This window comes from Ixodes scapularis, unplaced genomic scaffold (assembly GCF_016920785.2).
Source record: "Ixodes scapularis isolate PalLabHiFi unplaced genomic scaffold, ASM1692078v2 PGA_scaffold1__304_contigs__length_218370807, whole genome shotgun sequence".
Classification (NCBI taxonomy): Eukaryota; Metazoa; Arthropoda; class Arachnida; order Ixodida; family Ixodidae; genus Ixodes; species Ixodes scapularis.
Genome location: NW_024609846.1, coordinates 110637789 through 110665610, shown reverse-complemented (window position 1 = coordinate 110665610; position 27822 = coordinate 110637789). Strand labels below are relative to the sequence as shown.

Sequence of the window (27822 nt, the reverse complement as noted above, 5' to 3'; positions counted from 1 at the left end):
TTAAATACTTTTTTGAAAATGTAATTAGATTTGTAATTAAATACTTTTTGACGAAGTATTTTGTATTTGTATTTCGATACATATCTGCATGTATTTTGCCCATCCCTGTTTGTAACATTAATGAACTAGCTTAACTTGAAACAAAAGTACAAACATACCTCGCTAGAAGTGCATCTACGGACTTGCAATCTACCTAACGTAAAAAAAACACCTGTGCCGTGCAAATGCTAACAAATACACTTTTAGCCTCGCTTAAATTCCTGAATACTACTTATATTGATCCTTTTGTTTCTTTACTGAATTATTTTCGGGCCTTTTTTCAAGTTTAGTTTCATAGCAGTGAGTAAGTTACAACACTGATTAAAGTTTTTATTTGATTTAAATAAGTATACTGTTGACTAATTTTTGTTTTAAAGGGCACCTAAGAATTGTTTTTTTACAGGCTGATTGGGACACGCGTGTCGAAAAATAAATATTAAGCGAAAATATTTTTTACAGCAATATTGACTGTGAGAGGTTTATGTGAAATTCTGCACGCAAAGTCCATGACGTCACGTAATGGTCATTCGCTCTTTCGACCTCAACGTGACGGCGAACCCGGTCCTCCTCTCCTCTGCGCGCCCGAAATGCCGAGTGAGAAAAATAGTGGAAAGGAGATGACGTCAGACTAAATCGCGGCTCGCGCCGTCAATTTTGCTCTAAAAATTAGGGTTTTCTTTTTGGTTTTTTTACACGCTTGTTTAAAGGAGACTGTTTAAAAAACTTTTTTTTTCTTTTTTGGGGTCATTTAAGGATGCTGTGTACGTATATTTACTATGTGTAGAGTGTTTGGTAATAATTTATTTGCAGCTCCTGTTTTTATTTGTTAGCTGCTATTTTTTTTTGTTGCTCGTGTGTGTTGTTCTTTTCTGCGTGTGTTTGTTTGCTACAGCTGCTGCCATTTTATAAAGCGGGCCCGAGGACTCGTCAAGCTGCACGAAGCAACTTTTTTCCTCGGTCAGACTCGATGATATTTTTATCAAAAATAAACTGGGATTATTCTTATAATTTTCTGTTTTCCATGCAAGAAAGAGGGACACCCTTCTTTCTGAGGGGAGTCGCTCGGAGCAACACCTTCTAGAAACGAAAACCGTAGTGCTGAATTTTCCTGCGTCACTAAAAGGGGCCATCGCAGGGCATTGACTGGGTGCGAGTGCTGCGTCATCGTTCCGCTTTAACTAGTGTCCAATTGGTGAGAACCGGAGTTCCAGCCGAACGCTGACGCCGCAAGTCGTGTTCAATTTGCGCCTTACGGTCGCCGCTTTGAGTGACCGAGGAAAATTCAACACTTGCGCTTTTTTCACCTAGGAAGTGTTGCTCAGAGACACGTTCCTGTTGGGAGAGGAGGAAAACAAAGGGCAAGAGAGAACGGAGAAAGGGGAAACTCGGAACCGGTTTTCTGCCCGGAAGAAGACGATTCTGTAGGCCGGTTTTAAAAGGCCGACAAACTCCTCGCTTTCCACTCTTGCCCGCCTCCCCCTTTCCTACACCCTCTTCACTTCTTACCTTGTTCCAACTTGTCTCCCCTCGCAGCTTAGCAGACAGGAGCGCTAAGAGGATTATCAAAAACTTTACTAGGATTATCTTCCCTGCAGAAAATTGAGGTTTGGCACGTCGGCTTTTTATTTATTTATTTATTTATACATACTGCTGGTCCGTGGGCCGTGGCAGGGAGGAACAACATATGACTAAGCGATACAATTCATACCTCCAATAAGAACTTTGAGCAATACCGTATTTACAATATTTGATAAAAGACGCGCCCATCGCACAATGAAAAAAAAAAAAAGGACTAAATGCACATTAAAAAAAGTCCGTACGCAGCCGATAGTACACACCAATAAGGCCAATCAAGCAGCGCCAAAAAAGAAATTTTAATTTGTAATTACAGCATCCCGTTAAACCCTCTTAAAATCTCTTACGACAAGAGAACACACAGGCGCCAACTATCGGGTAACGGTGGAACACTTGGCGGTCTTAAATATTTTCTTTCTTTTTGCGCATCATTTTTTTCTTTCTTAGCCTAAAAAACGTTTGTCAATGTTATAAACGACCATTTCTTTTAGGTAGTACGTCTTCGAAAATGTCCTTCCCCTCGAAAATACCGAAAAGCTTTCGCTCTACTGAAATGCACCTCCAGGGTGACCGCGTGAATAGCGCCAGCGTGCCAATGTATTTCTGTGCGTACTAAGTTGAAGAATATGTACATTATTTACATAGACAATCAACAGGACCAAGTACAGCTGCGATCGGAGTAGAAAACATGTCGCCCGCCCTAACAGGGCAGTGCGTGATAAGTGTGGGGAGCGTGGTTCGAAACTGTCTTGCGCGCTTTTGTCGTTTCTTAAGATGACGGATGATGTCGGACTGGAACATTGTGTTCCTTCGTCATAAAAGATCTTAAAGGAATTAATAAACGAAATCGGGTTGGAATGTTTATGACATTGCGGATGCGTACTGGTCCCAGTATAGTTGAAGTATACTCGCACAGTCCGCCACTGATTCAGAAGCTTCTTTATCGCGGTAATATTGCGAGAATAAAAGGACACTATTTCTTTCAATCCTGTTTTTGCAAAGCTATTTAAATTAATTGTGGGGTCAAAGCCGCCCGCCTGACGACAGTCGAGCGCGGCTCATGGTTCGGACACGAGAATTGCCTGGACGCTCGACTTCGGCTCGTTACATTTAATGCTTCGGAGAACACTGGGTTGGTGTCTCTTGTCCAACCGCTGCGGTGATGAGAATAGCCGAACTCTAACAATGCCTGAAGCTCAGCACGTGTTTTCTACTATGCCAGCCACAACACGTGGGTATGATCAACGTCGGTGGTCGGCGACATAGGATAGGCGGTAGCCTCCTCTATACTCACAAAGCCTCGTCGATTGAGCCATAGAGTGCTCAGTCGCAGATTTAGAGCGCGAGGATCTGGTTGCAGAGAGCAATTCTCGGAAAATCTGGAATTCAGCGCTAAGCTTTTGCTGCAGCAAGGACCCTAAACATGGTTTTCAAACCCGACGAGAAAAGAAGCGGTAGCGCGAGGAACGCGAGGAGCACGAGCGAACATTACATCGCCCGGGAGAAGTGTGTTTCGGCGTCTCGCCGCTGCAGGGCACCCGTTACGTGAAAAATAATTGGGTTTGTGTGGATATTCAAACAACGTGTAGTTGGTCAGCCGTTTAAAAGTTGGGACGAGTCAGTCGCTCTAGATGAGAAATTTAGTCAGTGCAGTGCAATCGCTAGCCTGTGGGTTTTAACGTGCACCACGCAGTAGTGTTACACCACCGCACGCCGGTACGATGCTCATCTAAATCGAAAGGGTGAGGATCAAACCCAGGATCGCTGGGTTCTGCAGCGCGAGCTTTCGTTCCACGTGCTTTTAGCTGGTTTGCGCTAGCCCACTCGGCCACCGATTCCCCCACCCCGGTACGTGACTGTTGTATGCTGCCGCGGCGGCTGCAGTCGACCGCCCTGCTCCAGTACCGGTGAAGGATAACCTTTATTCGATCCTCTTCTTCTTCAGACTACAAATGCGACAGTAGCGCCGCCACAACACTGCCCCTCTTGAAAAAAATAAAAAGGAAATGCTATGTACCACATTAGAAACAAGAACACTGATATAAAACAAAATCCCGCAATTTTTGTTGTCTGCAGGGCTGTCTGGCAGACCATCTTAGTTCCATGGCCACTGAACTGGGGGAACTGATGAGGGGACATCCCGGTGCCGGCGACGTCGATGGAGATGCCGGCAACGCAGACTTCAACAATGCGATGGGAGGTTATTGTGGTTTCGCGACCATAGAAGGTGGAGATGCGGTTGATGATGGGGTCATTGATGGCGTTGAGAACCATGAGATATGGTCCAGGGCACCTTGAGGAGGTGGCTTCGTGCTTGGTGGTATGACGACGTCAAAAAGCTTTGACGTGCAGAGAGACGTATGGTTAACGGACGTGAAGTTTGTTCGGATACCACTATTTCGCCAAATCTATGAATACGAAAAATAATCTATGCACGAGAAAACGATTTCGGGAAGTGAGCCCATAAAACCGCTGATGTTAGAGATACGACAAGCAGGGCACCCGTCAACCCTGATCAGAAGCCCGCCGGAACGCCGAACACGCCACTTTCTGCTTTCGCTTCGTCCATAGAGGCTTCACAGAGCTTCCATGAACGATCGCTCTCAACTCGTTTTGTTCGCACGCTTGCTCCAACCTGTCGATCCTGCTCGGGCTCTACAATGCCTTATGTTTTAGTAGAATTTCTCCACGACAAGACCCAGTCTTTCGTGAGTTCCGACTATGTAAGGAACTTTAGCGGTGTAGTTGAAGACATGCTGAAGGCTTAACTGCATATGCAGCCGAATCATTCTTTAGAGCGATGCACTTATTTTCGGAACTTCGCGCTGCAATACTGAAATGCTCTTGACTCGGTCCGAGAGGTTTAGGCTAGAAAGTTTATACCTTTCTATCTCGTGTGGGCTATTTGCCTTACGGCTGTGTCGCAGTTCCTTATTATTGTTTCATGAAGAGCGCAGACAAAAAAGCATCGGCTAGCGTAGTTCAGATATGTCAGCTGCTCGGGTTCGTCCGTGGAAATCAGGGCTGTCTGTCGTAGCATGCATGCTTGCTCTCTAGGTTCAACGGAGTCGCATACGTTTTGCGAATTAAATTAGATACGGTCGTCCCGAAAGGTTCAGACATCGAGGGCGTTTTCCTGAAACATGCTTAGGGTACATGTGGGCCCGTTTGTAAACGGATGTCCCTTTTACCTGGAAAACGCCAATTTCAAAAGCAAAAAAAAAAAAGGACGGGTGCGCACTTTTCCTGATTTTTGATGTCATGAATTACATTCATTTTGATGACTTGTGAGCCGTTTCATAGCCATGAAGATGGCCACTTCGGCTTCTAGACCGTTTCACAGACATCCAAGTTGGACACCTCGGAACTGGAGCTTTTATGTAAATGCTGCCCTTGTTGATGAAATTCTTTTGGCAGTGGCAGTCAGACGTCATCTGATGGACCATCAGGGCACGTTCCACCAGGGCTGCTGACTGGCAGTCAGTGTCCCAAATTACGTATCTTGATGGAACTTTCAATAGGGGCTTTTGGTTTACTTAGAGTTTTTCCTCGATATCGCGAATAAAAATAAATACAACGTAATCATGGGAGGCGATTTTAATCTTAACATGCTTCTTGAAACTTCATGTAAATTACAATACAATTTGATGCGCACATTAGAGCGAACGGATGTGAGATTATGATAACTACTGCAACAAGAACTACGACTGAATCATCGAAATAATTCGATTTATTTAATACAAGCTACGATACATCATATATCAACTCTGGCGTGGTGATAGCTGATATAAGCGATCACTTGGGTATATTGTTGTGTATAAAGAAAAAGCAAACTGTAAACATAAAACATAATATTCGGTTCGCCATAGAGTTTCAGATTATAACGCCTGGTAACAATTACGACTTCAGAAAAACTATCTTGTTTGGATTGGGATGATGTCCTTCATGAAACGAACGAAGATGAAGCATGAGATTTGTTCTTAAACAAAAAAGAAAAAGAACTATATAAAAGCTACTTTCCGTAAAAGATTTAGGCACTGATAGAAAGGGTTGGCAATCATGAATTACAGATGAATTACTCACAAATCTTCGTGCGAAAAATGCGCCACATAAAAACAATTATGGCAGCATTATCAATCGAACAACTAACAGTTTTTAGATGTTATCGAAACCAATTAAACAAAGAGCTCTGAAATGCCAACGAAATCTATTTTTTGTGAATGTTTTCTTTCGTGTAATAACAGAGTCTACTTGTTTTACTTGTATTTCAAATTTAACTCCCATTTCTAAACCTTATGACGTTAGGGAAAGGGAGCGCTGGAAAATACCATTTAATCGCACGAGCTACGGGTTTCAAATGTTAAGCTATAATCTTCCACTTGTCTTAAATAAAGCTGAAAAACAAAATTTGTCAAACATTGAAAAGCTACATTTAAATGAAATTCGAGAACTTTGTTTTCACAAATAAAAAATAAATTGTCTTTGTGAGCTGTAAATGCATCCGGTTTATATATTTTTGTTTCCTGTATACATCCAGTCACTAGATGCTGTTGTTATTTTCGTTCTTTGTGTAAGAGGTCAAATCCTTCCTCTAGCAGCAAATAGAGTATGTAAGTGTTTTATTTTTTATTTTTTCCCCATGTCGCTGTCTGCTTGTTTTCCCCTGGTTGCTGTTGTTTGTTACCGTATGCCAATTGTAAGGCTGCAGAGGCCTTGTCAAGTCAAAACTGTTTTGACTTTTTGCCTCTGCAGCCCACATCACTATTTGATGATGATGTAAATAAAATTGATTGATTGATTGATTGATTGAGTCGACGTTGTTAAAAAAAGAAAAAGGAAAAAAAAACTGAGCCCTGTCTTGGGTTGGTCATGTTCCACGAAACAAGTGGAAGAGATCAACCACAATGGTTAAGAGCTCTGGAGACAAACATTTCAAATGCGTTTCATGAGTATTTTGTAACCCTCATTGAAAACCTGCCGAGTAAGATGCTTGGGAATGTATCAATGCTCGAAATAATCAGTCCACGTTGTTGAGCCTGTTAATTGTATAATTTATTTTGGTACCTGCATCACCACTGCTAGCTTAGATTGGATTGGGTTGGGTTTTTAATGGCGCAAGGGCTGCTAAGGCCAAAGAGCGCCAAAGAAGAAAACTATTGCATTGAGGGTAAGCGAGAAGAGAGGACTTTAGTGGTCGGGGTAAAAAAAAAAAGGATTGAGACATGGATCGGGTAATGTCACAAACAAAAATGGACATGAGTGAAAAGCTTTGAAGTTCACAGTGGATGTAGAAGACCAATAGCTTCTAAAAACTTAAAAACCTGCTTGTAAGTTACGAATGGTTGATTACCCAATATCAACATTGGGTGTAAGGGAATGTGCTTTCTGTGTAACTGTGCGAAGTGAGATTGGCGTTCCCGTTCATAGAAAGGGCACTCAATTAGAAAATGGAGAACACTTAGAGGTTTGGCACGCTGTTCACACAAAGGGGCATCCTCCCCATGGAGCAGGTAGCTATGAGTCCGATAAGTGTGGTCAATGCGCAAGCGACACAGTACTACTTCATAAAAGCGTTCTTGGTGCCGGGCGCTCGCCCATTCACCCAGGTTTGGCTTAATGAGATGCAGCTTGTTGTAGATCTCATTCCACTCGGCTTGCCACTGTGCTTGAATGCGGGACTTTACAAAAGTGCGATAGTCCATGTAAGGGATCCTTTTAATATCTACCTCTCTGCTGACGCATGTGCGGGCAGCACGGTCGGCTGCCTCATTGCCTGGGATACCAACATGGCTGGGAATCCAACAAAAGACAATGGTGCAATGCTTTCTAGCTGCCACAATAATTTTCTTCTGAACTTCAACAACAAGGGAGTTCCTTGTAGACTGCAGTGAATAGATGGCTCGGAAGGCACTAAGAGAGTCAGTGAAAACCAATACCAGGGGTATCCTGTGATGGGCTATGTGTTCCGTAGCCAACCGGAGGCCATGCAGCTCCGCTGTGAGAATGGTAGCAGCAGTATTTATCCGTCTTACAACTTCCACTGAAGAGCCAATGACAGAGCAACCAGCAAAGGTCTCAGATTTTGTTCCATCTGTATAGAACTTTGTATGATCTTCATACAATTGAGGCAGTTCATAAAATTCTTGCAGAAGCACAGCACTTGGAATGTTTTTCTTGTTATACTGTGCAAGAGACAGGTTGCAGTGTATGTCAGGGTGCTCCCAAGGTGCTATGATGCCAGGAAATTCTACTACCTGGGATGCCACATCTAATCCGACAGACTCGGCCAAGGTCTTCAGTCGCATACTGAACGGAGGGATCACGCTAGGTTTTGCGAGAAAGAGTCGTTCCGAGCGTGTTTCTTGAACAACTTCTCAAGTGGGGTGCTGGAGGACAGAGCGGATGCGAAGTCAGTACATCATGCCCAATGTGAATCTACGTCTTTCGAGGCAACACTCATTAGCCTCTGCATACAAACTGGGCAAAGCGGATGTACGAAATACACCAGTAGCCAAACGAAGCCCAAGGTGATGAATGGGATCCAACATCTTGAGCATAGATTGTCTGGCAGACCCATAAACAGAGCAGCCATAGTCTAATCGGAAGCGTACCAAAGAGCGATAGATCCGCAGGAGGCCTTAATCGATCCGAGCCCCAAGACCGGTGAGAGAACTTTAAGGATATTGAAAGTTTTGTGAGCTTTCAGTTTCAGGCTTTTTACATGAGCATTGAAATTCAGTTTACTATCAAACGTAAGACCCAATAATTTGTGCTGAGGTTGGACACCAACATTACTATTGTAGATAGTTAGGGATGGTTCAAGAATAATTCCACGTTTGCGGGTGAAGCAAACACATGCAGTCTTTTCAGGAGAGAACTTAAACCCATTACTGCCAGCCCACTCAGTAAGCTTGTTGATGCCTTGCTGAACCCTGCGTTCACAGACTGAGAGGTTACAGGAGGAAACTGAAATTTGTAAATCATTGACGTAAAGTAAATACTGAACCGACGGAGGGATTACAGAAGCAATGGAGTTCATTTTAACTATTAAAAAGGTGACACTTTGTACTCCCCCCTGCGGCACTCCATTTTTCTGGAGAAATTCACGGGAAAGTGTGTTTCCCAGCTGGACTCGAAAAGTGCGCCTATCTAAATAGCTCTGAATTGCACAAAGCATGCGACCACGTAGTCCGAGGTCCAACAGGTCCCTCAAAATTCCAAAGCGCCAAGCCGCTTTGGCGTGTTCTTTGGTCTCGAGATCAAAGAACACGGAATGGCAGTGCTGCTCGTGTGCAAAGGCCTCACGCACAACAGGTTCGAGAAGGACCAAGTGGTCGACTGTGGACCTTGATGAACGATAGCCGCACTGAAATTTGTCGAGCACCTTACCATGTTTGACATAGTACATTAGTCTACGATTAATCATTCGCTTTAGTGTCTTACAGAGACTGCTTGTAAGAGCAATGGGCCTATAACTGGAAACACAAGAAGCATCCTTACCTGCCTTCAAAAGTGGGAGGACATGTGCTACCTTCCAAGATGGAGGGAAATAGCCCTCTTGCCATATGCGGCTATAAAGATATAAAATAACGTCGAGCGTAGAAGGATGAACATGCTGTAGCATTGAATAATGTAAACAATCTGGCCCAGGAGCTGAGGGCTTTGTGTTATGAAGAACTGCGAGGAGCTCGTGCAAGCTGAATGTAGCATTATATTCCTCCTGTTCACCTACTGAGGTTTGTAAGGGATTGCTCTCAGCCTTCAATTTGTGTCGAAGGAAAGTAGATGAATTATGATGTGAACTGGATATATATATTCAAAGTGTTCTCCAAAAATATCAGCTTGTTCCTCGAGTGTGTCTGGGCATGTTCCATTCCTAAAAAGCAGGGGGATTTTAAATGCATGATAGGAACCATTGATCTTATGTATTCCATCCCAGACCTCCTTAGGATAGGTACTGCTATTTATAGCGGAAGCATAGCCTTGCTAACTTTCTCGTTTGGCTTTCCTTCGGACGTAGCGTGCACACCCGGGCCTTTTCCGAAAGGATATGAGGTTGTCTCTAGTGGGGTATCGTCTCAGAATACCCCAAGCCCGATTTTGTTTCTTGCGCGTCGCTTCACATTCCGAATTCCGCCAAGGCTTTCCTCCTTGGAAGAAATCGAGATGTCCGCGGGATGGACAACTTGGCTGCTGTGATAATGCGCTTGGTTAAAAGATGATTGAGTTCGTCAATTGTGAGACTGTCGAGACCAGAATGTGCTAAAAGCGATGCCTGCTTGAAAAGGCCCCAATCAGCCTTGTCAAATCTTCTAACGAGGTGGGCTATATGAATTAAAAGAGGGGCTACGCTACAAGTTAAAAGAGTAGGAAAATGGTCACTTCCACGTCGATTGAAGTCCACACTCCAGGAAAAATCTGGAAGTAAACTAGCAGCACCAATTAAAAGGTCGATGGAAGTTGATGACAAAGATGATGGACTAAAATAGGTTGGCTGGCCCGTATTAAAAAGTCAATGACTTCGTGTGGTTAAAACTGACTCAACAATTTTTCCTCTGACATCCTGACGTGTGCTCCCCCATAAAGGGTTGTGACAATTAAAATTGCCCATCAAAAGGAAAGGCTCAGAAAGCTGGTGTAACAGCGAGTTAAAATCTGAACATTTCAAAGTAAAGGAAGTTAATAGATATAAGGAGTATACTGTAAGAGCCTTATGGTGCAAGAACCGAACAGCCACTGCTTCAAGTGGTGTGGACAGTGGAACCTCTTTGCAGGGAACTTCTCTCGGGAGAACCACCGCAACTCCCCCAGAGGAACTGACAGAGCTCGGACGATCTCTCCGGAAAACCTGGTAACGTCTGAGGAAATCGGAATGGCTGGGACTCAAATGAGTCTCTTGCAAGCACAGCGCTCGTGGCTTGTACTCCTCTAGAAGATGCTCTACATCATCCAGGTTTCTTAGAAGGCCACGGCAGTTCCACTGTATGAGTACTGAAGCCATTTTAGGCACAAAAACCGGAGCACATGGAAAAGTGAGTCAGTTGCCTCACTTCAGAGGAGTTACGAGTTTTTTCGATTTTTGTTTCTTCGTAGTCTGCCACTCCATCTCATTCTGGTGAGAACCCGGAGTCGATGAGGGGGCAGACAAGGCGGCGCCAGTGTTCTCCTGAGCCCCGCAGGCAGACTTGCCTGCTAGCGCGGGAAGGTCTGTGCCGCGGGGCCCCAATCCGCGGCCCCGACCAGAACTAGGTGGAAAGCTGGTCGATGTACTGGGGAGGGGTTCTACCCCATCCATCTGTTCCACCTCTTTTCCCGACAAGGAACCTGCGTGCGAGCCACGCAGTTCCTTGCTTGCTGGCTGCCTCTCCATGGACTGAGGCCGAGGGCCTCGCTTCTTCTCCTCCTTAAGAGAGCGGCCAGTGTTGACAGGTGCAGACGTAGCTGGCCTGTACTGAGCAGAGGAACCAGCCAAAGCGCCGCCTCCGCGAGAACAGGAAGCCTGCTGACCCTGCGCCACAGTCTTGAAGGGTAGGGCGGGCACGGCTATTGCCGGCCCACCCTTGTCCAGGGGAGCAGCATGCTGCTCCTGTCGAAGGGATGGGGCCCTCAGGTCAGCCGCCAAGATCTCAGGAGAGACCTGGGTGGCCCTAGTCTCCAAGTGTGGTGCAGGGCCTCTTCGCACCACCTCGGCGTAACCTCCCTTTGAGAGGAAGGACAGCTTCTTCTTAGCCTCCAAGTAAGTGGTGTTCCCCTTTGTCTTTAGGGAAAGAATCTTTCTCTTGACGCCAAAGGGGACAGGTGCGGGAGTAAGCTAGGGTGGGCCCACTGCAGCTACTACAGCGGGCCGCCGTCTCGCAAATGTCTGCAACATGTTCCTGGCTTCCACATTTCGCACAAGTTTCTTTCCCTGGGCAACTGCGTGACCCTTGCCCAAAGCGTTGGCAGCGGAAGCACCGTTGCGGGTTGGATACATGGGGACTGATGCGACACTGGAGATAGCCTGCCTTCACAGTTTCAGGAACGGTGTGTCTCTCAAAGGTCAAGATCACGTGCTTTGACGGGGTTTCCTTGCCATCCTTCCGGAACATAATACGTTTAACGGCGACAACACCGGCATCTTTCAGTTTTTCCAGATTTTCTTCCTCGCTGGCGTCGAGGATGTCGTCTTCAGAAAGGACTCCACGGATCGTGTTGAGCGTCCGGTGAGGACTCGCGGACACATCGACGTCGACTGTGCTGGTCATCTTGGAGAGTGCCTCACTTTGGACTTTGGTATTTATTTCAACGAGAAGGTGGCCGAAGTGGAGTTTTTTCGCTTTATATGAGAACCCGATGAGGCTTTCTAGCACCTTGGCTACCACAAAGGGGGACAATTTCGACACTGGTGTATCTTCGAGGTTCGAGTGAATGACAAAAAACTTTGCAAATGTTCCCATTTCAGGGGCTTTTTCAGTGACTCGGGGCTCAGGACGAGGCCTCTTAGAAGCCTGCCTTGAACCGGGTTTAGAGAGGAGGGGCGCCATATGAAGGGCAAGTACTTCGGCATCTGTAGCGCACCACCCACCACGGAGTCCAACTAGGGGTTCGGTAACATCTCATAACAGGTCTGGCTTGTCTGAGTACGTGACTCTACAAGTGCTACACTCTAAGAAAACAATGGAGGAAAAAAGTAGCAACGGCGCGTCTTCCTCCCTTCTACTGACGCGCCCCCAAGCGGACACGAGAAAAGGGGAGGAACGAAACGTGTTTCTCCTTCTCCAGGCAGACGGGAGAAAGCTTTCGTCCTCCCGACTCATCTTCTTTCGGTTTCCTTTTTCGAGCAGGTCGCGCACGTTGTTTAATAAATAGCTGTTGAGTTGATTGAGCTTCAGCGGCAGCGAAGACTGCCTGTAATTCTGTCTTCTAGTCTAAACGTGCAGAACATTTCGGTTGCATTGACGTTTTTATCACTAATTTTATCAAACGAGCAAACGAAGCCGCTAGAAACAGCGAAGTTCCGGAGCACCGGAGCAGTGGCAGCAGCGCCACGTAAACTGGTTAGGATGCCCGTCTCCGGATTGCGGGACTGACGCGGCACTGAACTACAGTAGCGAAACCACGCGGAACTGTGTCGACGTTTTCGACGTTATGGAAACCGCAGGAACGGCGTCCAAGACAGGCAGGTTTTGCTGCCGGCTGCCTGGGTGCCTTTCGTGCTGAGATCGGTTCTGTTTTCCGATGCCGAATGCAACCGGCGTTCAACGTGGTTCTGTATTTGTGCGTGTCAGCAACATAGCAGCAACATCGTGATGGCAGTGGTGTGGGTTGTGAACAGAAGACGAATTATCGCCGATGCGACTGTGTGTTCGCGTGTCAGTGGCGTAACAACAAGATGAGATGGCGTAAACTGTCGGGCATTGATGCCGCTGGTCGGGCCGTGATCAGAGGGGGGCGGGGTGTCGCAGGTTGACATTTCGCTTTACATTAAAAAGTTCAATACGACTTGAGGGGTTAGGTGCAATCGATCAACGTGCGGATTGTCATGTTGGAACGCTGGTCTGAACAGTATGAGCTCCTATCGTACAGTGGCCAATGTGACTGTCGGTTGTCTCGTCCCCGGGAGCGATTGCGCTCTTGGGCAAGGACAACAGTACGAAATCGTGACGGAAAGTACGTATATTTACAGTGTGGAATTTTAGCATTAAAAAATAATAGTAGGTAAAATAGAGAGAAAAAAATGCTACCCTTTATTTTGCTGTTTAAATATACTACAGTTCCTGGAGAAACTGCCCTCCAAGTGGCGCGCTGGGATGAGCGCTAGAAGTTTTCGGGCTCGCCACGGCGTAGCTCCGTACACTTAACACCTGCCGCAAGTCGCGGCTTTGACTGCATTCAAGTTGATCGAAAAGCGATTTCTCAGTCCGTGAAGCATCGATTCCAACTGAGTGAATATCCACTCTACAGATATTAATTCAAGACGGCAACTGCAGCTTTGCGCGAACAGCAGAAATAGAAAAAGAAACACAACAATTGAAATACAGGCTACGACGTGCCGTGCGGGGAAACAAACTCATGGCTTCGAACCACATTGGAGCGGCTTGATTTATTGGCTTTCAAATAATTACGGCATGATCGAGCGTTTGCTTTTTAATAAAAGATTCATTTCCTGAGCCATTCAAAATACTCTCAGAGGTATGATATTGCTGGGAAACAATCATCATGGTGGGAATATTGTTTATTTCTTATTCAGTCACCGAAAAATTCCGTCCATTCAAAACGATCAGTATAAAAGACGGAAAGGCCGAGCACAGGTGTAGTGTTCGGGTTAGTGTGGTGTTCCGTTGTATTGATATTTGTATGTGCCGTGTATGCGCTCAACGTATGTTCGTCTGATGTTCGTAGTAAGCGCAATGTGTGTATCGTAGAGGATCCCCAAGCGCAATAGTGGCCAAAGAAAATCACATTATTTTTTGTAGAACATGAGTTGAGCGGTACCTAGCGCCACCTAGCCTAGCCACTTGCAATTACTCTGCTTGACCCCGCCATTTGGTGGCAGCGTTGTAACCTTCTTTCACGCTACGCGATAAACACCGGCTCCGAGTTTGCTCATTCGAGAGCGGCTTTTGGTTTCGCGGATTGGTTTGCCCTTCTCCGTGATATGCGGTTGACGAAGGAGTTGTGACTCGAGGAACACCAAAGGTAAGACGCAAAGTGCGCGAAGTAACTGGGTATCGGTTGTCTCCGTTTAACATCGCAGTGCTATCGACGAGAAGACTGAGTGACTGCTTTCGAAACGCAAGTTTCTTTACTTGCGGGGAAAATCTGGCTTCGAAAATAAACCCAGTTCGCGGAAAGCTCGTGTTACGCTTTTATTTGCTGCTCTTCTCGTCCCGTACAAGAGACGAAGCGTCCTCATTAAGCCTTATTGAGCTCGATTTGCTCGATTCAGGGCCGCCATAATGAGATGCAGGGGACGGAGGAACTAGTTGCTCCCCTTCTTCAGGGTCGAAAGTTTCTCCCTTTCTAAAGGAATATAGGTTACAAGACCGTTCCTCCCCCTAAGGGAGGACTATCCATACCCTTTTTCCTAAGAGTGTACTAGGATGCTATAACCAAGTGTGGGTAAAGACAGAGTTCTGTCGCCACCCAAGGTTAGGCCTTGCCGCCAAAGGAGTCGAGAAAGGAAAGAAGAGAAATGAGAAGAGTGAAAAGAAGGAGAAGAAAAGGGTGAAAGAAGGGAGCTGATAGTAGAAGTGGCGACTGACTGAATCATCTTGGTCGGGCCAAGCCAGTACACCCGTCTACGGGAAGCGGGGGCCGAAGTGGTGTATTGCCTTGCCCGGGGAGCCCCGAAGGGACCAAACCTACCCCGGGCTCGGCTCAACCACCAGGATGCCCTTTTCCCCGGACACGGGAAAGCCACGCAGAGCCAGACGTGGGCGGGCGAACCCGCATGGCTCAGGGTCCGTGTTGACGCCTCTCTCTAAACACCTGCTTACACAGGTGCCCCCTGCGGGGGCTAGCTTAGATGGCTCGGGTACTCTTCAAATTGTTTCGCACAGATTTTTTTTATCTTGTTACCTTGTCACCTTTTCAACATTGGTTTTGTTAAAAAAAAGGTACTCTTATTACAAATATTATTTTAGTAAGTGTTTGAATATGTCGGTGTGCCAGCTCCAAGACCTTATGTTTGTTGCTGGGCACCAAATAAAATAACGATTAATCGATTATTAATATTATTTATTATAATAATAATAATAATTATTATCATTATTATTTTATCATTATTTTTAATATTTAATATGTTGCAATTCTACTTGAAAGGCTTTGACGAACCAGACTTTGACGAACCGGCTTTGACGAACCAGACTGCTTCGTCATGAGTATAGTTCTCAAAAGTAAATGTTTTATTATTATTATTATTATTATTATTGTTATTATTATTATTATTATTATTAATTATATTAAAAATAATAATAATATTATTTATGTGTCGCAGCAAGAGATGTTATTGTGATAACGGAAACGTGGTTGATTATTTTATATGCATACAATGTCGAGTTGACCAGATTAGTGCCCATGTCTTGCTTGGTACATAAAATTGAGAGATGTTATCGAGTAGTCAATGTTTATATCAGTTCTCAAGTACCTTATGTTCTCGTCTGTAGTCCAGGGGCTGTACACGTTTAAAAGTGGAAAAATAACGCGGTGTGGATTATCTACGTGTGCGAACTATTGAAGGAATTGTTTTTCAGTGTTGTTTAAAATGACGAGATATTACAGATGTTGTACATGTCAGGTTATGTTAATGATGATTTCTGTATCATAGAAGTTATTTTTTCTGTGTACCAATAAAACTTGCACTTTTCAGGATACGTTACTGAATTTGACTTTCGAACAATGGGGACTATAGTTCGAAAAACACGACAGGCAGCAAAACATACTGAACGATATAAAAAAGAGCGTTTGAAACTAAATGACCCGTGAAATTGTGTGGAGAAAAACCGGCCTGCAAAGTAACAATTAGGCAAATTGATGCACTACGTGTTTTCTTAGATTTTGCAATTTTACATACTTAAAGTTTTTGATATCTACAGCGCCAGTGCGCATGCACACCATGAGAGATCGAGGGTTTGAATTGTGGAATTTTATTCAATTCGATTTTTATATTGAATTGTTGCCTGCGTTTGGTTACCACATTGGGCACTTATTTTTAATGTTCATAGTCGAGTTAGGACTGCAGGAGAACACACGTAAGAAATCTGGAGAATTTCCCAGTGGAAGGTTCACCCTGGGGGAAAAAAAGCGATTAAAACTGTAACTCACCTGTAATGATGTATTAGAACTGTGCTTCACAGAAAGCAATGAAAGTATACTTATTAAAAATAAAGCCGTAATTGTTTATCACAGAAAATATTCTAAAACAGAAAGCCGAAGGAGCTAGTTTATCTTATTGTAAAAAAAAAAAAAAAACAAAAAAACATTGTCGTTTTAAAATGATATGATTTAAAGCAACATCAGGTTTTCTATTGCCTGAATACAAAGTAAACGTAAAAAGAGCTTCCTTCTTGTCGTCTACGCTCAAATATAAACCAGAACTCCTGCCATAGAAGTTTTATTCCATATAATCATGTCGTAGGTATTCACTGACATTCACTTATCAATGATTGTGTTAAATTGCTCTGACCATTTTCATTTAACGATAAAATAAAAGACTGTTCCGGTCACGTAGTTTTAACACCCGCGCCACCGAGGTTGTGACCCCCATAATATAGGTAACTAAAAATTTTATCAGAGTTCATATACAAAAAAAGAAATAATCAGGCAAGATCATTGAACACAAAGATAATTAAGATGACTTCGTTCTGCACATTTTTATGCTCTATTATCCTGGAAAGTATATTTTCGTTGTGTCTAGCTTTTGTATTTTCAAACTGTCCAACGTTTCTTGATAATCATAACTTCGCGTTGTACATCGCGTTTGGTCAACGCCACCGAAACTGTATTTATTGTTTAACTAAGCTGACAGGGTTTCTGGAGACACATGCTCGCGCTACTATCAGTGGCGTGTCTTTTATCGTTTTCGGCTCACAATCTCTGTCCGTGAATATCCTCGAACACCGTGATCACGGGGTGCAAGACGGACTGTTGATTGGTCTGACTAGCACGTCGATTCCAACGTCCTGCTGGGTTAGAGGTATAAGGGGGATGGTAAGGCGAGTTCGCTCAAATTTTAACGCCACCACTTAACGATCAAGCACTCACACAGAGTGGATACAAGTGCTGCGTCGGCGCGCTGCCGTAGCTCGCGTTTAATCGGTGTTTCGGTTGACGCTCGGCGTCCAAATTGTTCAGTTGATGCTGTCGTTGCGTGATTATGATTTTTAATGATGAGGCAGTGAACAGGAATTAAATATACTCAGGAACAACTTGCTGCGGTAGTTAGGAATACGTGACGAGCGTTCGTAGTGGTAGCAATGCCAATATTGTTAGAGACATATTGTCAAGATCGGCGCGGTTTATAATCTCACCCGCGCTCCTACTTCGCTCGTGGTGATAGGAGGGGGAACGTATAGGTTAAATATAATATTGATATAATAAAGTGATCTCACTAAGGGCTAGTGTGAAGTAGACTTCTCTTATTGATATACACACGAAATAACTCCCCCGAAAATTTAAAAAAATAAATCGTTCTCGATCTGAAAAAAGACAACTTTTTTTTGCCGGGCTTGACTGATGAATCAAGGCTTCGCGAACCCCTAGAATGCTTTCGCGGACCGCAAAGGGTCCGCGCACCCCCGTTTAGAAACCACTGATTTAGTGCATATAATAAATTTAACTTTAAAAAGGCAAACACGTATTTTCCGCACAAATTCATTTGATCGCCTTTGTAGAGTGTAGAATCAATTTGGTTCCACCGAAGCGCGGCTATAGGGTCAGATGCTGCGTGTATGGTGGCTTACTTTATAAATAATTTGCAAAATTATTGTGTTCTATGAGCTTCGTAGTAATATTTACTATCAAGAAACTCCCTAAATCTTTCAGTGAGGTATTTGTTTAGTGTATATGACCCGTACACAAGGATAGTAAAAAGAAGCCTTGAGATACAGATTTTATTGTGGCTGAGCAATGAGGATTTATTGAGGTCCTCGATAAGCTGTCGGAGTCACACTTCCTAAAGTAAGCTAGAATACGATATAAGCAAATCCAATTTAACTTTCGTGGGAGGTCTGCAAGCAAGAACTCAAGAAGACGTTTGCCAGCCAACACCGACGCGAGAGGGCGCAATACCTCCTTCGAACAAGGACTCAAGGCCTAAAGGAGAGACACACCAGCTTCGTCTAGATGCTCTGCGCCTGATCGCTCGCGCCGACCGTCAAGTCACCGACGAAAAGAAGCTGCGGATCCTCATCTGAGGTGTGAGGGATGACATTTTCGGTGGTCTTCTTCGCAACCCTACTTCTACCGTCGAATATTTTATCACTGAGGCCATAAACATGAAACGTGCCCTCGTCGCAAGAGCCAGCCACTACCATCAACACTCGAGCGTAGCTGCTTCTTCGCTACCGTACTACGACATCAGTTTCAGCATCACTGGGATCCGCGACATCATACCTGAAGTCGCCCAGGAAGAGCTGAAGAAGCTGCTGCCCGCTGCCACACGCCCGCCCCACTTTACATCGCCAAAGAAGTGAGAGAGGAGATTCAATTAGCCATCCCATCAGAGACTGCTGTCATCGTGGCCCCACCCGAAGAGCTATTGGTGACATAGGACGCAGTAGCCCGAGGGTCGCCGCCCGCTGCCCCTCTTTACCAGACGCCACTTTGACAAGACGCCCCTTCTAAGCAGTATCCCCGACTCCAGGAAGATTGAGCGCACGTGCGCAATGAACCATTTGCGCCAAGGTAGACCGACGTCTGGCGAACCGCTGACCGACGACCTGCATGCTGGCACTGCGGTGAAGCGGGCCACGTATATCGACGATGTGCTTATCGTGAAATTGGACTTGAACGATTCGCGGACAGATGTCCCGTGTCCGAAGTACGGTGTGCGACCGAGGGATATCAAGGAGTTTTCGCGCCGGGCACCATCCCCTGGGCAAGCTCATCCCCGAAGATCCCGATCGCCGTCCCCGCGCCGTCTGGTGTGGGCTCTTCGTCGGTCCTGTCGAGAGAGCCGTTCGCAGATTTTTCGCCGGGAAAACTAAGTGCGGCAAAGCCTGGAGGTGGCGTCGCCGAGGACAACCGAAGGACGCCGGCGCGCTCTTTCTCTTCTGACGCCACGCATGGTAACGACGCTTCTACAAGCGTGCCCAATAGACTAAGCGTTATTTTCGAAGGCCACGACGCGTCAGCGCTTTTGGACATCGGGGCAGACAACTCAGACTTGAATGAAAGCCTCTCTGACCATATGTGGAAGGTTCTTACGCACTGGGGTGGACCACAAAGTCGAACCGCCGGAGGACACCTCATTACGCGCGTCGGAAAGTGCACTGCCGTAGTCGAGATTCACGGCGAGATGTGCCCTTTAAATTCGTCGTTCTACAAGACTGCCAGAGACGCGTCATTTACGGCACGGACTTTCTGTGTTATTATGGCGCCGTCATGGACTATGAACAGAATAAGGTGACGCTGCGGCTGCCTGTTTCGCCTCCTGAGAAACTCCAAACGGCGTCAGCTGCCATCCGAGTTGCTGCCGACCAGGCGAACCTTCCACCGCGATCAAGTGTTGTTGTACCGGCTGTGATTGATGCAGCTACCAGCGACGAAGTTGTTTTAGAAGACAACGTTCAATTGCTCCTGGGAAAAGGTACTGGCGTCGCGAGAGTAGTAGCTGAACTTCAAAATGGGCGCACTGGGGTCCTGGTGATGAACGTCCGACAAGAAACGCAGTCCCTCACGAAAGGTGTAGCTGTGGGCCACGTCGAGGAACTCCGGAACTTCGCCGCAATCGCCGCCATTACTGAAGAATCCTCGCCACTTCAGCAAGACTGTACATCGCAGCGCAGCCCGGCATTGACCCTAAGCTTCCGGGTTCGAAACGACGGCAGCTGATTAACCTCCTCTCCGAATAGAGCGACTGCTTTACGACGTTGTTGAAGGTACGCCAAACCGCCGTTGCGAAGCACCGCATCAATACCAAGGACGACGCGCTACCTGTGTATCAACCGCCGTGACGAGTCTCTGTAAAAGAAAGAGAGGTAATCCAGGACCAAGTTTAAGAGATGCTGAACGACGACATATTCCAGCATTCAAGAAGTCCGTTTGCCTTTCCAGTCGTACTGGCTAAGAAGAAGGACGGAACGCTTAGGTTCTTCGTGCTCTACCGCAAACTGATGGCGGTGACAAAGGAAGATGTCTACCCACTCCCCCGCATTGACGACACGCTAGACCGGCTGCGCCACTCTCGATACTTTTCATCGATGGACCTGAAGAGTGGCTACTGGCAGATCGAAGTCGAAGAACGGGACCGAGAAAAGACAGCTTTCGTCACGCCGGATGGACTGTACGAGTTCAAGCTCTTCCGCTGGCTGGAAAGTTGGTGGCGCCGTGCATAGCTCTTCGGACTATGCTGGGCGCCGGCAGCGTTTTAGCGTGTCATTAACATTGTACTGGCCGAACTGAAGTGGAAGAGCTGTCTAGTCTACATTGACGATGTCTTTGTATTTTTTGGCGACTTTGACGATCACTTACGACGACTCCGAGCAGTTCTCCAAGCCATACGGACCGCCGGACCCATCATCAAGCCGTCAAAGTGTGGGTTCGCCTATGACGAACTGAAGTTCCTAGGTCACGTGATTAGTAACGAATGCGTTCGCTCAAACGCAGAGAAGACTCGCGCCGTCGCGGTATTTCCAGCGCCGAAAAACGAGAAGGCCGCGCGAAGATCCCTTGGGCTATGTGGCTACGCTCAGCGCTTCGTTCAGGATTTCGCAAGGATTTCCGCACCGCTCACAAACCTCAGGAAGGACGCCGAGAAGTTCAAATGGGATGAGGAGCAGCAGCAGGCACTCCACGAGCTAAAGTGAATACTCATCCTGTTCTTGGACACTTCGATCAGGATGCGGAAACCTAGATTCACACGGACGCTAGTAACACAGGACTTGAAGGGATACTGGTTCAAGTGCAAGGAGGCACCGAGCGAGTTATCACCTACGCAAGTCGGACACTGTCCAAGGCGGTGAGAAATTACTCCACGATTCAAAAATGAATATCTTGCGGTCCCCTGGTCAATCACGAAGTTACGTCGGTACTTGTATGGGTGCCCGTTCCGTGTAGTCATAGGCCACCACACGCTCTGCTGGTTTCCGAACCACTTGCAGCCGTCAGAATGCTTCGTTAGATATAGTCTCCGATTACAAGAACTCAACATGACTGTGGTCTACAAGTCAGGCCGCAAGCACAGCAATGCCAACTGCCTGTCGAGAACCCCTGTCGAAACGCTTTCCGGCAGCAGCAACGACGATGACGACGAGTGCTTCCTGGGCATAGCGAATACCGACGACATGGCACGACGTGAACGTGAGAATCCTAAGCTGCGCGCACTATTAGAGGACCTTGAAGGGCGCGGGAGTACCATGCCACGCGTTTTCCCACGAGTCCTGCCGACCTTCGCATTCGACAATGCGCACTCTACAAAGAGAACTTCGTGGACAACAACTCGCCGTGGCTGCTGGTAATCCCTAGCGACTTTCGAAAAGAGATCTTTCCAACCTGCCACGACGACCCGACGTCCGGACACCTTGGTAATGGCCGAACACTGGCCCGTATTCATAAAAAGTATTACTGGCCCAGGCTCCTCAAAACTGCCCACCTTAACACACGACCATGCCGCAAGTGGCAGCGACGGAAGAAACCGCCGACGAAGCCCGTAGGTCTCCTGCAGCCAATTCATCCGCCAACTGCACCGTTGCAGCAGATCAGAATTTATCTACTTGGTCCTTTTCCGCCGACAACCCTGGGGAACCGGGGGATAATCGTAGCGATTGAGTATCTAAGACGATACTCCGAGACAGAAGCCCTTCCATCGGGGACTGCTGTGGAAGTCGCCAAGTTCGTCGAGTACGTCGTCCTTCGACATGGCGCTCTTTAAGTTTCAATACAGATCGGGGGTAATCGTTCATGGCTCAGGTGACGCAAGAAATTTTTCATCTCAGCCACACCAGCCATTGTCGCACCACGGCGTACCACCTGCGGACCAACGGGCTGACAGAGAGACTCAACAAGACAATCGCCGACATGATCTTCATGTACGTCAACGTCGAGCACAAGACGTAAGACGAGGTGTTGGCCTACGTCAAGTTCGCCTACAACACTGCGGTGCAAGAGACCAGTGGAGTTGCACATTTACAGCTGGTACATAATCGGAAGGTAACGACGATGCTCGACACGATGCTGCCCCACGAGCCAGCTGACGATGGGAACGACGACGCCGAGGTGGTTGCGCAACGGGCCGAAGAAGTGCGCCAGCTCGCCCGACTCCGGATTCAAAACCACCAACGTGTCGATGCTGGCCGCCCCAACCTTCGTAGTCGCGACGTCCACTCTCAGCCCGGAGACATACTGTGAGTGTAAACACCTATTTGCCGCCGCGGTTTGAACGAGGAGCTGTGAAAACGCTACTTCGAACCCTACAAAGTGCTTCGTCGACTCGGAGATCTGAACTGCAAGTTGATGCCCGACAAAACATGGACTTCATAACGCCGCCCTTCAGGACCGCAAGTCGTCCACGCCGTGCGTTTCAAACTGCACTACGATCGATAGGAGTATGAACTGCATTCTTTTACTAACGCTCGATAGGACCGTGTTTTACAAGACTCTGTAGTGCACTATTATTTTGTTTGTTTTGCTGTCTTGTTTTCTGGCACATCGCATCGAGACGACGCACTTTTAAAAGGGGGGAGTAATGACACGCTCAACGCCGAGCGAGTGCGTGCGTGGCCGAATGGTTACCGCGCTTGGCTAGCGCGCGGAGGCTCCATCAGACAACGAGAACCTTGTCTTCTGATCGAGTTCCGAAAGTTCTACGCGCCGAACGTTCTGCGCCGAATGTTCCAGAAACCCACGCTGGTACAAACGATGCTCCGCGTGGCGGTCCGGAGTCAGTCTCGCTATTGGGCATAAGATCGAGCTATAGGGGGCGCTTTGTCGAGCTTCTTGTCCCCACAGCTTGGTGTTTACCAACATAGCAACGAAGTAATTGAACTTCGTCTAGCACGATCTGGGCACCTGCGCGTCGCTTTGACCAGTGTGCTTTTGTCGCACAAGGAGCGGGCTTCGAATTGACATCTTCAATATCTCTGATCAAAAACAAACAAAAAATTCGGTTTGTTTTTCCCAGAGCTGCGGCATACCGCTAGAAGCGTGACTGTTCGATCTCCTCTCCAATCGCGATTGATCGTGCTCCTCCGCCGACCTTCGACGTCTGCGACGTTACCTGTTTGTACTTTTGGTTTTTACAAGTTCACCAAATTAAACGTAGAGTTTCAGCACATTCGTCGCCTCATCAAATGTCATTCGAGACAATAAGACCGAGACATAAGGCTAGTAAATGCAAGCCTTGAGTTACAGATTTTATTGTGGCTAAGCAATTAGGATTTATTGAGGTCCTCGTTAAGCTGTCGCAGTCACCCCTTCTAAGTAAATGCTAGAAATATAGATAACGAAACCAAATTTAACTTTATAAAAAAAAGTTTTGTTTGATTACGTTATGCAGATTACACGCTTAAAGCAAATACGTTCCAGAATTCGGAGAACCGTAACTACATGGATACCACTTAGGAAGCGACTGAAATGTGAAAATTAAAAAAAAAGGAAAGACTAAGCTATGTGATTTTGTAAAACATCGGTTGTCCTATACCAAGGAATGCCTTTTCTAATGTACGTATATAAGAATAACTGTACACTAAGAAATAGGAATTTACGGGTGTCCTTCCACTCTCTCTGAAGCATAAAGCGTCCGCAACGACGTTCCGGCAAAACTGACTTCAAACATTGAAAGATAAGGATGATTGAGCGGTTGAACTCGCGGGGCTGAGCGAACATACTGGAAAACCACGGAGACGAGGAGATGCCAAAAAGGGGACAACAGTCGAGAGATGGTCTGGTGGTTGTCACCCTTTTTCGCGTCTCCTCGTCGCCGCGGTTTTTCGGTGTGTTCCAACTTCCAATATGCCTAGTTCAACAAATGCCCGTTTATGAAAAACTTCAGTCTTACATGTTTAGGGGTTAAAAGTGCTAAAAACGACGGACGAGTAGGAGAGACACACACCACAGAGCGCTCTGTGGTGTGTGTCTCTCCTACTCGTCCGTCGTTTTTAACACTTTTAACCCCTAAACATGTTCAACCAACTAGCCCAAATCCAAACCCTTCTTCAGTCTTACAATAAAGAAAAATGACTAAATTTTCAGAAATGCAGCGAAGAATGTCGTCTCATTACAGTGCTCGTTATAATGACCCAGAATTATCTTTGAGGGTCTCGTTTCACTCCAACAAACATTCACTCACCGATACTTGGCAGGGCTGTGGGCGTCATATTGTACATCATTTAGCAGCCTTTCTCTCCTAATTTTTGAGCACCAGACCTAAAAAATGGCAAAAATAAAGTCTCTGTAACGCCGAACTAAAGTTCAGCTCTTGAGGAGCAAGAGGAAAGGGTACAGAGGGGAGAGAATGCACCTGTTCTCCCCCTCCCCCCCTCCTCCGTACCCTCCCCTCCTTCTGGCCTGCTGCCCTCCCATTTAGCGGCATACTTTCGCTAATTTTCCCGCTTAATTTAGCGGGGGAAATTTAGGGAAAATTTTCCCGCTGAATTTAGGGGCGAAACTGAATTGCTGTTGAAATCACGTGACGTGAATTACCCGCTAAATTTGGGAAAAAGTTTTCCCGCTAAATTTAGCGGAGCAATGTTCCGCTAAAATTAAAGGACGAATCTTCCCGCTAAATTTACCGGGAAAATGTTCTCGGTAAATATAGCGGAAAATTGTTTCAGTAAAGTTAGCGGAGAAATGTTTACGCTAAATATAGCGGGCTAAGTTTCCCCGCTAAATTTAGTAGAAAAGTTTCCCTTTTAAATTTGGCTGAAAAGTTTTCCCGCGAAATTTAGCGCAAAATTTAGTGGAAATGTTTCCCCGGTAAATTTAGCGAAGAAATTGCCCGCTAAATTTAGGGAAAAAATTTCCCATAACGCAACACGCGCGGGTCGCCGACGGCTACATCGTTTAGACCGGAAGCGGGCGCTTAAGAGCTGTCCTCTAAAACTTACCAAAAACATACTGCTAATCGAAGGGTACCTTGTTCAACAGACCCTTTCCTCAAGGGCGCGGCCATCTTGAAATGACGTCACTTCCAGTATGGGCGAAAACATTGTTTTGCCGTCGCCACGCCAGAGAAGACACTTGGGATCTAAGCGTAATCGTCACCCATTCTCGTTTGGCCTCCCCCTTATTTTTTTACTAGTTAGAGCTTTTACTAGTTTAGTATATTTTCGTCGCCCATACCGGATACGTCTATTAGGTGGTTGGGGACGAGAGTACACAGAAAAGGCCTATAGTGAGTTTTCGTAGACCGCGTTTCCCCCTCCGCTAATCCCTCCCCAACGAAGAAACGGCTACCGCGCGCCGATGGCCTTGATTGTAGAGTTCTGGGTATCGTAGCGGGTTGCGGAGAGCGTTTCTGGACGGCGAAAACGATCTACGAAAACTCGCTATTATATTGCGATTATTTATGCGACAGTTAGTGTTGTCTGGGAAATTTACTTTTTACTCTTGTATTCCAATAAGTGAGAATGTTTGTTTTGCATATCGTATAAATTTGTTCTGAAAGGTATATGTTATGCCCAAAGAGCCTGCCCAACGGCAGTTGGGAGCAGAGGACAAAAGACTACGAAGTGAAGACTTGTTCGAGCAGTGCGTTTGTCGCCATGTTGGCGTTGCTCACCGTGTTCCGATAATAAACGGCATTATTAAGGAAACACTGGCGACGAGTACGGTCCGACCCCCGTGGATAACCCCAAAACGCAAGCGGACGCAAGTATGTCAGCCCGCACACCTGACTTCGCTTGCCGCATGGAAGAGTTTAGCGGCTCGAACGGCACTTCGTGGACATTGTGGTACGGTCGTCTCCAGTTTTATTTTCAAGCGAACAACGTGACCGACCGAATCAAGCAACGGGCACACTTGCTTACACTACGCGGAGCACACACCTACGACATTGTGTGTGCTCTGCTACATCCCAGCACGCCGGAACAGGTGAGCTACACCGACATTGTTAGTGCGGTACAAACACACTTCGACCTTCGCCCGTCTGAGGTGTACAGTCGGACCATGTTTCAGCGATGCAACCAGCTGGCAGGAGAATCAATTAACGACTACGTGGCAGCGCTGCGCAAGTTAGCAACGCACTGTAACTTTGGAACGCTCCCATCGGCGATCGCAACAACGATGTCACCTGCAACTGGAACAGCAAACGTTGGAGCAAAGACGACGCTGCAAACAGGAACTGCAGCAAGGGTTGCTAACCCGACGTTGCTGCCATTGGAGTTGCTGTTACGCGACCGGCTCGTGTGATGTCTACGCGACGAGCACCTCCAGCCGCGGCTCTTCGCGGAGAAGGATCTCACTTCTTCCAATGCCTATGATCCCGCGGTCCGCGCGGAGAGCGCTGTTCAGCAACAACAAAAGTTGAAATCCGACCACTCGGATATGAACAAAGCCACAACCAGTGCAGCGCCAACAGTGTCACAACGCTGTTGGCGCTGTGACGAAGGACACAGTCTCAACTGATGCAAGTTCGCGACAGCAACCTGCCACTACTGTCGGAAGCGAGGCCATATCGAAAAAGCGTGCATTAAAAAAAAAAGCTACAAAGAAAGCGCTGCAACGCAACAACTACTTGGGCATTTTAAGAGAGCCTCAACCTGCTGAACAACAAATGTCAATATCAATATCACAACAAATGTCAATATCAGTAGCAAGTGAGTCCACTACACCCAAAACCACCGTGACACTCACTCTACAGAGCCAGCCAGTGACATTTAAGGTTGACTGAGGTACCGCTTGCACCTTGGTCAGCAGTGATACGTTTCGAGCTGTATGACCTACAAAACCACCTGTTTTACAACCAGATGACATTCGTCTGCGCACCTGGGCAGGCTAGAAAATTGAGCACCTAGGTACAGCAACTGTGGATGTCAGCCACTCAAGTAAGACTTGCCAGCTTCCATTACTTGTGGTCCAAGGCGCTGGATGTAACTTGCTTGGACGCAACTGGTTTGGACCACTGGGCATTCAAGTCAGTGGCATTCACCAAACGACACACGATAGCAACATTACACAGCGTTTACAGAAATTTCAGTCAGTCTTTTCCGAGACCATCCACGGTCATGTAGGACCACCAGTGCACCTGGAATTGAGAGATGAAGCGCGACCCAAGTTTCTGAAAGAGCGGCCCGTCCCCTTTGCGCTCCGTCCAGCCGTCGAGGCGGAGATTGACCGACTGGAACAGCAAGGCATTTTGGAGCCTACACAACATTCTGAGTGAGCCACGCCGTTGGTGTTGGTGAGAAAGAAGGATGGAACCATTCGTCTCTGTGGTGACTATCGCTGCACCGTGAACGAGGCCACGAAAAAGGTGTCTTATCCTTTGCCAACAACGAAGGAAGTGTAGAGCAGTCTGCGGGAGGAACTACATCCAGCATCCTCGACCTAGCGCAAGCCTACCAACAACTT

The 27822-nt window shown here is 46.7% G+C and overlaps 1 protein-coding gene across 1 annotated transcript in view; it reads right to left on the bottom strand.

The window, feature by feature from the left end:
- Positions 1–16284: 16284 nt before the first annotated feature.
- Positions 16285–27822, bottom strand: part of LOC115310667 (neprilysin-4-like) — a 133298-nt gene continuing 121760 nt past the window's right edge. The window contains exons 19-20 of the mRNA XM_029969124.2: positions 24602–24678; positions 16285–16384 (exon numbers count right to left, since the gene is read on the bottom strand). Coding sequence (XP_029824984.2) covers positions 16285–16384; positions 24602–24678 — 177 coding nt within the window. The remainder of the gene's footprint in view (positions 16385–24601; positions 24679–27822) is intronic.